Source organism: Hemicordylus capensis, chromosome 1, assembly GCF_027244095.1.
Source record: "Hemicordylus capensis ecotype Gifberg chromosome 1, rHemCap1.1.pri, whole genome shotgun sequence".
Lineage (NCBI taxonomy): Eukaryota > Metazoa > Chordata > Lepidosauria > Squamata > Cordylidae > Hemicordylus > Hemicordylus capensis.
In genome coordinates this window covers 458,410,579-458,423,444 of record NC_069657.1, presented here as the reverse complement: position 1 = coordinate 458,423,444, position 12,866 = coordinate 458,410,579, and the positions used below count along the sequence as shown (strand labels likewise).

Genomic DNA, 12,866 nt, shown 5'->3' with positions numbered 1-12,866 from the left:
GGGTGGTTTACAATAAAACAAAATAAATAACAGAAAAGGTTAAAACATTACAACAAATTTTAGAACAGTGTTAAAACTATTAAAACAGACTTTCATTAAAAGCCTGGGTGAACAGATGCATCTTTAAGGACTTTTAAAAAGTTGTCAGAGATGAGGAGATGCTCATTTCAGCAGAGAGTGCATTCTAAAGTCCAGGGGCAGCAGTGGAGAAGGCCCGTCGCCAAGTAGCCACCAGAAGAGCCGTTGGCAACTGCAGACGAACCTCTCCTGATGATCTCAGTGGGCGATGGGGGTTATGGCAAAGATGACGTTCTTAGATACACAGGGCCCAAGCAGCTGTTTAGGGCTTTATAGGTTATAGCCAGCACCTTGTATGTTGCCCGGAGTCTTATTGGCAGCCAGTGTAGATCTTTCAATACAGGAGTAAGATGGTCTCTCCGAGATGCCCCAGAGACCAGCCTGGCTGCTGCATTCTGAACCAACTGTAGTTTCCAGACTACATGCAAAGGCAACCCCACATAGAGTGCACTGCAGTAATCCAGTCTGGAGGTTACCAGCAGATGTACCACTGTTTTGAGGTCATCTGTCTCAAGAAATTGACGCAACTGGCGTATCAGCTGAAGCTGATAGGAGGCACTTCTGGCCACTGCTTCAACCTGGGACACCAGAGAGAGGCTCAGATCCAGAAGCACCAGACTGTGTACCTGTTCCTTCTGGGGAAGTGTGACCCCATCCAGAACAGGCAGATCTCCTGGTTTTCAACCCTGCACAATAGTACCTCCATCTTATCTGAATTTAGTATCAGTTTGTTATCCCTCATCCAGCCCATCATCACCTCCAGGCAGGCATTTAGGTAGGTTATACCTTCTCCTGATGTTGACATGGAGAAATAGATTTGGGTGTCATCGGCATACTGATTGAACCCTGTACCAAATCCCTGATGCTCTCTCTCAGTGGTTTCATGTAGATTAACATTTACGTGAAACCACTGGGAGATATAATCAGGGGATCATATTGGAGACCTTATGGAGCCCTGAGGGACACCATACAAGAGTTCAGATTTTGAAGGACAGTCTCCAAGAACACCATCTGGAACCTGTCCATGAGGTAGGAGCAGAACCACTGCCAAGCCGTGCCTCCCACCCCCAGTCCCTTCAGATGTTCCAGAAGAATACCCTGGTCAATAGTATCTAAAGCCACCGAGAGGCCCAAAAGGACCAACAGAGTCACACTCCCTCTGTCAGTTCCCAATTGGAGATCATCCATCAGGCCAACCCATAGCCTGCCCAAAAGCCAGTCTGAAATGGGTCTAGATAATCAGTTTCCTCCAAAACTGTTTGGAGCTGGGAGACCACCACCCTTTCAATTACCTTGCCCAACCACGGAAAGTTGGAGACAGGCCTGTAATTGCTTAACTCTGAGGGACTCAAGGCAGGCTTCTTCAGAAGAGGTCTAATAATGGCCTCCTTAAGACAGGGAGGCATCCTGCCCTCCCTCAGAGAAGCATTTATAATCTCTACCAGGCCCTCTACAACCTCCCTGCCAGTATTAGTATAAGTCATATTGGACAAGGGTCAAGAGAACAGGTGGTAGGCCTCACAGCTCCAAGCAGCTTGTCCCTATCCCCAAGAGTCATAAACTAGAACTCATCCAACCTAACCACACAAGAGGAGTTGTTGGACACCTCCACCTCAGACACTGAAGTAATTGTGGAGACTAAGTTGGTCTGAATAAGCGAGAGATGACCACTGGTTCTAGTCTTGTGAGAGAGGGAGAAAAATTTCTCTCTGTCCACCTTCTCCATTCTATGCATAATTGTATACACCTCGATCCTGTCTCCCCTTAGTCGCCTCTTTTCCAAAGTAAAGAGCCCCAGATGCTGCAACCTGGCCTCATAAGGAAGGTGCTCCAGGCCCCTGATCATTTTGGTTGCCCTCTTCTGCACCTTCCCCAGTTCTACAATGCCCTCCTTAAGATACGGTGACCAGAACTACATGTAATACTCCAAATATGGCCACACCATAGATTTGTATAAGGGCATTATAATAGTAGCATTTTTATTTTCAATCCCTTTCCTAATGATCCCTAGCATGGAATTGGCCTTTTTCACAGCTGCCACACATTGAGTCGACACTTTCAATGAGCACGACCCCAAGCTCTCTCTCCCTGTCAATCACTGACAGCTCAGACCCCATCAGAATATATGTGAAGCGGGGGTGGGGGTGGGGGTGGGAATTGCCTCAATATGCATCACTTCATACTTGCCTATATTGAACCACATCTGCCATTTTGTCACCCACTCACCCAGTTTGGAGAGATCCTTTTGGAGCTCCTCACAATCTGTGGTGGATTTCACTACCCCTAAATAGTTTAGTGTCATCTGCAAATTTGACCACCTCACAGCTCACCCCAAATTCTAGATCATTTATGAACAAGTTAAAGAGCAGTAATCCCAGAACTGATCCCTGGGGAACCCCACTTCTCACTTCCCTCCACTGTGAAAATTGTCCATTTATTCCTACCCTGTTTCATGTCCTTCAACCAGTTACCAATCCATACATGAATTTATCTCTAAGTTTATTCAAGAGCCTTGGGTGGGGAACTTTGTCCAAAGGTTTGGGGAAGTCCAGGTATACTATGTCAACCAGATCACCTTGATCCACATGCTTGTTGACCCTCTCAAAGGACTCCAAAAGGTTTGTGAGGCAAGACTGGCCCTTGCAGAAGCCCGGCGGGTTCTCCCTCAGCAAGGCCTGTTCTTCTTCTCTGTGTTTAACACGTAGCTCCACTTCTCAGTCACCGCTCTGAATAGCTTGTCATCCTCTGGAAACCTGACCTCCTCCTCCTCCCTGCTTACCCCTAACTCCAGGTAAATCGTGAACAAGCCAAAAAGCACCCCTCCCAATACAGATCCTTGGGGGAGCCCCCTTCGAGCCTCCCTCCACTGCTCAGAGTCCATTTCTTTCTGCTCTGGGTTTCCTGCTCTTTATCAACTCACAAAGGGTGGAATCGAGGGGCCGCCTCCTTTTGTGTGTCTCCCCCCCCTTTCTCTTCCCCATGTCTGGTGAGCAGCCATTTAGAAACCCCCTAACCCGGCAGCAGGAACCCTCTTTGCTGGGATGCCAGCCTGCCCCACCGCCTGGCCTGGCGCTGCGGGAGGTGTGAGAGGGCCCCGGAGGCGGGGAGCGGTGTCTGGGGTCGGGGTGGCAGCCTCTCCGCCGCTCCTGAAGGTCTCCCGCCCCGCCAGCCCCCTCCACGCCAAGGCGGAGCAGCAGCTGATGTGCGAGGAGCACGAGGAGGAGAAGATCAACATCTACTGCCTGAGCTGCGAGACCCCCACCTGCTCCATGTGCAAGGTCTTCGGGGCCCACAAGGACTGCGAGGTGGCCCCTCTGGCCAACGTCTACAAGCGCCAGAAGGTGGGCAGAGGAGCGCGGCCGACAGCACCCGCCCGGCGGCAGCCTCTGGCCCGGCAACTGGTGCTCGTTTGCCGAAGAAGGCTGCCGGCTGGGGCTGGAGAAAGCAGCCATCGCGGCGGGGAGGAGGGGCCCCTGCGGCTGGGGCGCCTGCTGCAGCTTAGCCCGAGGTGGAAGAGCCTCCTTGGGGTGGGGGTGGGGGGGGTGTCTTGCAACCTTGCGCGCCAAGAAGGCTGAGCTTCTTGACCTGCCCTCGCCCAGGCCTCTGCCCACACCTCGCTCCCTGCCGCCCTCTGCCAGGGCTCCAGGTTGCCTTCTGGAGGGTTGGGCTGGCTGCGCGGGGGGCGCGTCAGTAAGGCACTCTGTGCATGTCCAGAGGGCCCCCCTCCCTCCTCCTGCGTGCTTGCTCCGAGGCCGCGCTTTGGAGCCGAAGAGAGGCTCTGGGGCTCGCTCAGCCTTGGAGGGCCGTGACTCCCCCCCCCCCACCTCCGCCTCCGCAGGGGGAGCTGAGTGACGGGATCGCCATGCTGGTGGCGGGCAACGACCGGATCCAGGCCATCATCAGCCAGATGGAGGAGATCTGCAAGACCATTGAGGCGAGTCGGGGGCGGGGGCCTCGGGCCTGCACGCCTCTCCCAGCGCCGGGCCGCGGGGACTGAGCAGGGCCCCCCTCGCGGTGGGTGAGGGGGGGGACACGCAGCAGGGCCTGGCGGGCGGCGGCTCCTGCCGAGGAGGCAGCGCGGTGAGTGAGGCCCGCCTGTCCCGCTCCCTCCTCGCAGGAGAACGGGCGGCGGCAGAAGCAGCACCTCTGCCTGCGCTTCGACTCCTTGTACAGCATCCTGGAGGAGCGCAAGAAGGAGCTGCTGCAGGAGGTCGGCCGCGAGCAGGAGGAGAAGGTGCAGCGCGTGCGCGGGCTCATCCGCCAGTACGGGGACCACCTGGAGGTCTCCTCCAAGCTGGTCGAGTCGGCCATCCAGTCCATGGAGGAGCCCCAGATGGCCGTCTACCTACAGGTGGGTGGGCCGCCCCGCGCCGCAGAGCCCTGAGGGGCGGGCGGGAGCAGCCGCAGGCCCAGGCCCGCCCTCTGCGCGGAAGACGGGCTTGGGGCGGCAAGGGGGCATCCCCGGCCTGCTCGGGCACGCGCTGACCCCCCCCCTTCTCTCTCGGCAGCAAGCCAAGGAGCTGATTAAGAAGTGAGTCTGGGCAGGAGAGGAGCGCGCGGGGCGGGCAGAGCTCTTCCTCTTCGTCCCCCTCCCCGCCATCACCCACAGGGCGGGGGCGGGCCAGCAGCTCCCCGACCTCCGGAGCTGCCTCCGCGGTGCTCCGCGGCCCCCTGACCAGCAGGGCTACTGTCCTGTCGGCGGGGGGGCGCCTCTGAACCGATGCCCGCCGCAGGAGCTCTTCCGGGCTCGCGTTCCCGCTCCCTCCGGGAGGAGCAGCAGCAGCAGCAGCAGCACGAAGCGCTTTCTGCAAACTTGTCTCTGGAGCAAACGGTGCGTAGAGCGCGAAGAAGCCAAGCGGGGGCCACTCGGAACTCTTCTTCCTCCTCCTCCTCCTCCTCCTCCACTAGCAAGCCCGGAAGCCCCGCGGCGGTCCTGGCTCGCTAGCTGCCGTTTGCTCTCCGCACCGAGGCGAGGCGTCGCCGGCCCCCAGCAGCACCCCTGCTGCTGCTGCTGCTCCGGAAGGCGGGGGAGAGTCTCTGGGCCAGCCCCACACAGCCTTGGGGAGTCGGCAGCAGCGGGCCGGCCAAGAGCCCCGCGGAGCGTGGACAGTCCTCCTTAGTCAGGGCTCAGGCCGGCCCCCCGGGCTGGGGCAGCCCTTGGTCTTGGCCGGAGGCTGAGAGGCGCTGGGAGGGGCGGGGTCCCTGCAGGCCTCGGGAGTGGGCGGGGGGGGGGCGGATTTCGGAAGCAGCCAGCTAAGGAGCAGCCAGGGTCATCCTTAGGGGAAGGGGGGCCTTGCGGTCCATTCAGCGCTAACAGGGGGATGAAGGAGACAGACGAGTGAGGAAGAGGCTCCGACCTCCCTGGCGGCTGTGCAAGGCGGAGTGCGTGAATGGGGCTCTGCAAACACCGGAGGCCTTTTAAGAACCCTCCCTAGCCCCCGACGGACGACTCGCCCCGCCCCGCCCCGCCCCGCCCCGCCCCTGGGCTCCCAGCCAAGCCCCAGGCCGCGGGTCTCTTCCTCTGCCCAACAGGATCACAGACATGTCCAAGGTTTCCATGAGCAGCCGCCCGGAGCCGGGCTATGAAAACATGGACCGCTTCTCCATCAACGTGGAACACGTGGCTGAAATGCTGAGAACCATTGAATTCCAGACAGGTGAGGCCGGGGATGCCAGGTGAGGCGCCCATTGGCTGGCTTCTCTAGATACACCTGGGTGTCCCTATGGCGGGCGGGGCCTGGTCTCAGGAGGCAGCAGGCAGCGCTACCCGGAAGAGGTGAGGGTGGGCAGGGAAGAGAGAGAGCCCCTGAAAGCTGAACACAGCAGCCAGGGCGGCCTGCAAGCCCCCACAACAAGGGCTGGCAGCAAGAAGGGCTCCTCCCAGCTCTTCCTCTGCTGAGCAGCCTCCTTTCCCACACATCTGCGCCTGCGCCTGGCTCTTCCTCCCGAGAAGACCCCTCCATCTCTCAGGGAGGAGAGCTGGTCTCTGGACAGTGAGCAGCAATGGTCCCCTTTGCTAAGCATGGTCTGCCTTGGTCTGCATTTGGATGGGAGACTACCTGTGAGTCCTGTAAGGTGCTCCCCTTTGGGGAGGGGACCGTCATCATGGAGAGCTGTGGAAGGGGCTGCAAAGGAGCCCTCGAGCCCAGGAGCAGAGGACGCAGCTGCCTTCTGCTGCACCAGAGGCCTCTGGCCTCCTCTGCGCCAGGGTGGGCTGCCGGCTGCTGTCTGTGGGCCAGAGGGAGGAGCCACTGAGGGGGCCGCCCCTGGCCTGACCCAGGGAAGTGGCGGGCAGGAAGGGCCTTCGGCAAGCGGCTGGTGTGTCCCCCCCTCAGATCATGCTGGGGAGGATGCGGAGCCCGAGGGAGGTGATGCTGCAAGAGAGGAAGACCCGCCTGAGGGGCTGGCGGAAGCCCCCGAGGGGCCGGAAAGTAAGTTGGAGCTGGAAGGGAGGCATTGCTGCTGGCGGCTGGCCGGCTCTGGTCTGGGGTTGAGAAGCTTGCCCTGGAACGGAAGGAGGCCCCCCAGTACTCCCAGGGCCAAGGATTGCTCTCATGGCTCTGCTGGGGGGAGAAGTCAGTGCAAGGCATAATTGTGGGGCGGGCAGGGAGGCCTGGGTGGGGAAAGGGCATGCCCTGTTCTTCTCACCCCAAGGACCAGGCCAGGAGGAGCACAAGCTCAGGCCCCCGCTCTGGGGTGCAGAAGTGGGGAGATGGTGGCGTCCTTCCCCGCTCTGCACTGGGCGCGGCACTCTCCATTGCTCTCCTGAAGCGGGCCTGGTGGGGCCGCAGCTTGTGGAGGTCTGTGGCTGACTGTCCTAGTGCGCCGGGGGGGCAGCCCAGGGGGCAGCTTGCGGGGCTCCGGCTGGAGAGCTGCGCTGCCTGCAGGCGGCTGTGACGGAGGCCGGGAGACCTGGGCAGCCCTACCGGACAAATGGCCAGCCTGCAGGCAGCACAGCTCTCGGGCGCAGCAGCGGGAGAGAGAAGCCCCCCCAAGCGCAGCTGTGCCTGCTTCATGGCCCCCTCCTGGATGGCCTGGAGTGGGCTTGGTAGGAGGGGGGAGGGCACTGCAAGGCAGTTGGGCCGCCCCTCCCTCCTTGCTTCCCTTTGCGCCCTGCGCCGCTCACCTGACCAGCCCTCCCAGGGAGCCTGCATTGGAAGGAAGGCCGAGGGGGGGGCGGCCGGCCTGCCTGCCTGCTGCTGGTGGGGGCGCTTTCCCTCTCCCCTCCGAATAGAAAAGGAAGGGGCGGGTGGGGCGGGAGCTAGGAGGGCAGGCGGGCAGAGAGAGGTTGGGGCGCGGAGGGGAGGGAAAGGGGGCAGTTTGCTGCTCTGCATCGGGCAGCACAATCTCACACCCGGGGGAGGGGGGTCTTTGGCAGAGCCACTCTGCTCCAGAAGTGGGGGGGGGACTCCTGCCATCTGAGTTAGACTCCCCTCCCCTCTCTCCTCAGGCCTGCCCCTCCCACCAGCCTGGCCTCTTGGGTTTAACCTGCCTCAGTGGCTATTCAGCATTGGGGGAGGGGGGCTGAGGACAAAATCTCTGACCTACCACCCCCTTTCTCTCCCTTAGATGTGGGGCTCAGGCCCAAACCAGCAAGTGCATCTCATGGTAAGTCCCTCCGAAGAATGAGTGGGGAAAGCACAAAGCAGCACCTCTGGAGGGAGGGGTGGGGGTGGGGCTAGTCTGGGCCCTGAGCGGGGGGGGGGGGGGGCTTCAGGCCAGGGAATCTGAAGTTGACTGAAAGGAGCTGTAGTATCAGGACCCCCAACCAAGCTAGGGTGTGTTTGCACATGGGGGGGGGAATCATTCCCAAGGAGAAACCCCTGGCTCCAAAATATCTCTCTCCCTCCACAACCACCACCACCCCCTCTTTGCCAGTAGGAACACCCCCCCCCCACTGGATGGGAGTCCCATTCCAGATTGGAGGCCTGGTGATTAAAGTTACACACACACACACACACACACACACACACACACACACACACGAGTTTTAACACTGCTAACAGCACCCTAGGACCAAAAGACACATTTGTCATTTAGCATCATGTGTAGTTCGCCCCTCAGGAACTATGATCCGTTCCACCCCCACCAAGGGACAGCCATCTAGCTGATTGTGCCATGAACCCTTATCTCAGGAGGGGGGGCAGGCAGATCCTGAAAAATATGAAGGGGGGAGGAGGAAACAGGGTAGATTCCAGGGCTGGGGGAGCCAACTCTGTCACCTCTTATGGTCTTACCACCCTTCCCAGCCCCCTTCCCTCTCCCACATAGGAAGCTGCCATATACTGAGTCAGACCCTTGGTCCATCTAGCTCAGTATTGTCTACACAGACTGGCAGCGGCTTCTCCAAGACTGCAGGCAGAACTCTCTCTCAGCCCTATCTTGGAGATGCTGTTGCCAGGGAGGGGACTTGGAACCTCCTGCATGCAAGCAAGCAGGAGCCCTTCCCATCCCCTCAAGGGAATTTCTTACAGTGCTCATGCACGTAGTCTCCCACTCAAATGCAAACCAGGGCAGACCTTGCTTAGCAAAGGGGACAATGCATGCTTGTTTCCACAAGGCCGGCTCTGTTCCGCATCCAGGCCCAGGGGCTGGTTTAGTACGAAGCAGCTTCCTCTGTTCATAGATGTTCATGTGGTGGGGGGTACCAGTGGCACATGAGGAGGGACGGAGAGGTACGTGGCATGGGGCGCCACCCCTCTAAGCGCACATCTTGTCTCCCATCAGGTCCGCACTGAGGACGCAATTCAGGTGCAGCACCAGGAGGAGGAGCTGGTGGGCTTTGGAGGTCTCCACCCCCAGACTCTCCAGCGGAGGGTCCTCCCCGCTTCCCGATGCCCCGCCCCCAAACTTCCTCTGGGTTTTTCTTCTGTCTGTAGTGAGAATAAAGTTGTGCTTTCTTTGCTACGCCCCAGCTGGAGGAACCGCTCTGAGGCTGAGCCCATGACCCTGCGGGCAAGGGGGGCCTGGGCGCCCTAGACTCTCGCAGAGTCTGAGGAGGCCTATCAACGGCTACTAGTCGGGGGGGGGGCACCTCCAACCGCAAAGGCAGGATGCCTCTAGCTCTTGCCTGTGGGCTCCCCAGAGGCATCTGGTGGGCCACTGCGCGAAACAAGATTCTGGACTAGATGGGCCTCCTTGGGCCCGATCCAGCAGGGCTGTTCTGACGCTCCCCACACACTGCCCAGCTTGCAGGCAGCCCACAAGCAGGAGCTGAACCCAGCAGCTCTCCGCTGCTGCTGCTGCGGATCCCCCTCACCAAGCCATGGGCGTTCAGGAGCGAGGGGCTCCTCCAGGCCGGCCTTGGCAGCCCCCTCCCCGAATTTGCAGGGCCGTGGCTCCTTCAGCCTCCGCGCAAGAGCGGGGCTCTTTCAGCAGGACCCCGCCCTCCTGGCCAGGGTGGGGGCCACGGCAACCTTCAGGAGCCCCAGAACTCGTGGACAAGGGGGCGCCGGGAAACTCCCCGCGGCATTTCCAGAGCTACGGCTGCTGCTGCGTGCGAGGAGTCGCTCGCGATCCAGAGCAGTCCTCGAGATCCGTTGCGCGGCCGGAAACCGGACCGAGCGCGCCCCGCGCTCCAGCCTCTGGGCGCCGCCGGGCCGCTGTCCGTGGTGCTGAAGCTTGAGCGACCGCTTGGCTCGCCAGGACCAATCTTGGCCACCCCTCCTGGCGTTTGGAAGACGCACCTCCTAAGGGAAGGCGGCAGAGGCCTCCCCACCCCGCAACACAACTGGCCACCGGAGCAGCCCAGCCTCTCCGAACCCCGCAAGAGGATTTCTAGAGACCCGCGGTAGTCAGGGGGTGGCGGCAGAGATTTAGGAACCCCTGGGCAGTCTCGGCGGGGCGGGGAAGAAGCAGAGGGACAGCAGGGGGGGCCGGGACCCCCCACCTCCGCTCGGGGCCCTTGGTCCTGAGAAGGCCTCCTGCTCAATAGGAGCGCCCCCGCCGTGCACTCCCCCTAACCCCCCCCCCCCAACCTGTGCCTGTTGCGTTATTGAGCCTCGGATCCAGAGGCCCCCACCCAGGAGTCCTAGGGCTGGGGAACGGGAGGTTCGGTTGGTTTCGCCAGCAAATGAGGAGAGGAGTCATTTCTATAGGCGGACTTTGCCCATGGATGACTTTTATTGTCCCCTTGATGGTGTCCTACTCCAGCATTGGTTCAGCCGGTCGGGTGAGGGGTTGTTGGCTCTTCCGCCGGGCGGGGTCCTTGGGCTCTCCCTTCACTCACTCAGATCAGGGGGGCCCCGTCGATCCATCCCGCCCGCCCCGCAGCTCAAGAGCGCCTTAGAACCCAGGACGCCCCTTCCGCAACCTCTGGGCCCTCCACTCCTTCCACCCTGGACCCCTCCCCACACCACAGGAGGTGTCCTTCCGCACACCAGCCTCGAACCCGTCTGCTGCTGGGGAGGCGCCCAGGCTTGCCTGGCGTGGGGAGTGTTCCTCCGGGGGCAGGGTTCGCAGCGAGGCTCCCGAGGCTGCCTGGGCGCCCGTAGTCAGGAGGGGGCGGAGACGTCGGTTTCTGGTCGGTCTCACTTGCCCACCGACTCGAAGAGGAGGCGGTTCTGCTGGGCCTGCGCCTGCTGGCTCTGCGCCCGGGAGATCTCCATCATCTGCCGGAGGAGGTGGAAGGTGAGGTCTATCGAGAGCGGCGGGTCCTGGCGCTTCAGGCGCCGGCTCAGCTCCTCCAGGCGGCCGCGCAGCTGCAGGGAGCGCCCGGAAGGGGCCGCCACGTCGGGGCCAGGAGCAGGCAGCGGGGGCGGCAGAAGCCAGGGGGAAGCAGCGCGATCCTCCCCGAGGAGCAGCAGCCGCAGTCGAAGGCTCAAACCCTTCTCTGCGCCGCCGTCGAGGTGCGGAGCTCCACTCGCTCCTGGGGACGCCTGGGAGATCAGAAGGAGCGAGGCCACGAGGATGGGCAGCGGCGTCCGCCTCATCCTGGGGCTGTCTAGGTCTAGGGAGAGAAACACGGCTGAGTCCAGCCACAAGGCCCCAGAGTAGTTGCCCTGACGGCCCGCGGAGAGGGCAGGCCAGGCCAGGCCAGGCCTCTGGGCTGCTCTCCTGCCAAGCTGGACGGGGACTGGGCAGCCCCAGCAAGCCCGACTGCCGCCTGGACGTCCCTAAAAGCGACCTATTGGACTCGGGCCCAGGGATGCCCCCACCACCACCGCCAAGCCCTCTTCTGCCCTCGCCCGGAGGCTTCTGGGGCCTGGCGCCAGCAGGGGGCGACACGGAGCAGGCAGCACCAGGGCTCCGCCAGGGAAAGGGGGCTCTGCTCGGGCGGGGTCCCTCGTCCCTCCCTCGTCCTTCCCGCGAGCCCTGCTGCGACAATGGGAAGGAAGGGAGTCACTCACCACTGGCGGTGTGTCCTTGCCGAGCCGGGAAGGAGGTGCGCGAAGGAGTCGCGGGCGGGATCTTGATATATAGCCAGGCCGGGAGGGCCATTGACGTCAGCGCGGGACATGGACTGATTGCCGATGGAGCGGGCGGCGGCCCCCGGAGGACCCTCCTGGGACCAGGGCTGGCGGGGCCGTCCCTTGCCAGCTCGTCGCTCGCCCGGCAACCTCGGCCTGTTGCCAGAGCGGCAACCGTTGGGCTCCGACGCCCAGGTCTCCTGAGCGCCCGCCCCGTCCGGGACCCCCGGGACCTCCCCCGCTTCCGGCCCTCGCGGACCTGACCCAGGCACCCCCCCCCAGCCTGACCCACGCAGTAACTTGGGGCGCCAGCCAGCAGCTGAGCACCAGAGAGCAGATCCCGCCGGGAGCTCCACACCGCCGCCCCCCCACACGCCCCTGCGCCCCTTCCCAGCTGCTGCTGCTGCTGCTTCAGAGGGAGACAAGCGTCGGCAAAGCAGCCAAAGGGAAGCAAGGAACGGGAGGTCACCCTGTTGGGGGAGGCCAGCCCGCCAAGCCCCTTCTGGTCCGTCCTGCTCAGCCGGGAGGAAGTGGGGCGGGGGAGGCAGACCCCCTGGGTTGTCCCGGGGCGTGCGGTTGCCCCGCGCTCCGCGTCAGAGCGAGCCTCGCATCCATAGCGTCTGCACCCGGCTGTGCTCCCGTGCCAGAAACTTCTGCTCTCGCTTTTGGAAACACTGCCTGGGGGAAAGGTCTCCCGGACGGGGCGCAATACATACATACATCCCATCCTTGCGGGAGGGGTGTCCCTGTCTGTTCGCAGCGGGGGCTGGCGGTGTGCTTCAGGCCACCACCACTCGGCCTGAGGCGGGGATGGGAGGCCGGCCGCAGAGAGGGAGGGGGGGAGGGGGTGGGGGCTTCTTCTCCTTGCGGTGCCTCTGCCAAGCACACCTGCGGGAGGGATAATCCCACAACAATGGCGGGGGGGGGCACAGTGCATTTCTATTTCTGGGTGGGCGAGCTGTGTCCCTCGTGTTAGATTTCTGAAACAGAAAAGGGGGGTGGCGGCGGCGGGAGGGACAAATATTGGAGAGGGACAAATATCGGGAGGGACGCTTGCAGTTGCACCCCAAGGGCCCTCGCTGGGACCTGACCCAGCCCTCGTCGACCTGGGCAGGAGCCTGAACCCGCCGGGCTCAGCAGCGCCCTTTGGAAACACACACGCGCGCCCCGACCGGCTGCTGCAGGAGCGAATTGTCTGGCCGCAGCACAGGCGGGGAGCTTCGAGGCAGCTTGGAGGGGGAGCCACCTGCCTGCCCGCGCACCGCCTTCTCCATCCCACCGCCAGGTGCCCGAGGGGGACGGGGCAGTGCCGCCAGTGATCCCTCGAACAAGGATTCCCAGATGTTGTTGACTACAACTCCCATAATCCCCAAGCAAAAG

General features: G+C 62.0%; 2 protein-coding genes across 2 annotated transcripts in view; one reads left to right on the top strand and one right to left on the bottom strand.

Annotated features, from left to right (window-relative positions):
• The window catches only part of TRIM54 (tripartite motif containing 54), a 30,725-nt gene extending 21,740 nt beyond the window's left edge, over window positions 1-8,985 (top strand). Inside the window, exons 3-10 of the mRNA XM_053251088.1 lie at window positions 3,248-3,419; window positions 3,917-4,012; window positions 4,196-4,429; window positions 4,587-4,609; window positions 5,611-5,735; window positions 6,414-6,509; window positions 7,648-7,686; window positions 8,806-8,985. Of these exons, the coding sequence (XP_053107063.1) occupies window positions 3,248-3,419; window positions 3,917-4,012; window positions 4,196-4,429; window positions 4,587-4,609; window positions 5,611-5,735; window positions 6,414-6,509; window positions 7,648-7,686; window positions 8,806-8,816 (796 nt within the window). The 3' untranslated portion in view covers window positions 8,817-8,985. The remainder of the gene's footprint in view (window positions 1-3,247; window positions 3,420-3,916; window positions 4,013-4,195; window positions 4,430-4,586; window positions 4,610-5,610; window positions 5,736-6,413; window positions 6,510-7,647; window positions 7,687-8,805) is intronic.
• Window positions 8,986-10,181: 1,196 nt separating this feature from the next.
• On the bottom strand, window positions 10,182-11,499 carry UCN (urocortin). Its single transcript, XM_053286329.1, has 2 exons — window positions 11,427-11,499; window positions 10,182-11,026 (listed from the first exon to the last, which is right to left on the bottom strand). The coding sequence occupies exon 2, from the start codon at window positions 11,007-11,009 to the stop codon at window positions 10,608-10,610; it is 402 nt and encodes a 133-aa protein (XP_053142304.1). The 5' UTR covers window positions 11,010-11,026; window positions 11,427-11,499; the 3' UTR covers window positions 10,182-10,607.
• Between the last annotated feature and the right edge of the window lie 1,367 nt (window positions 11,500-12,866).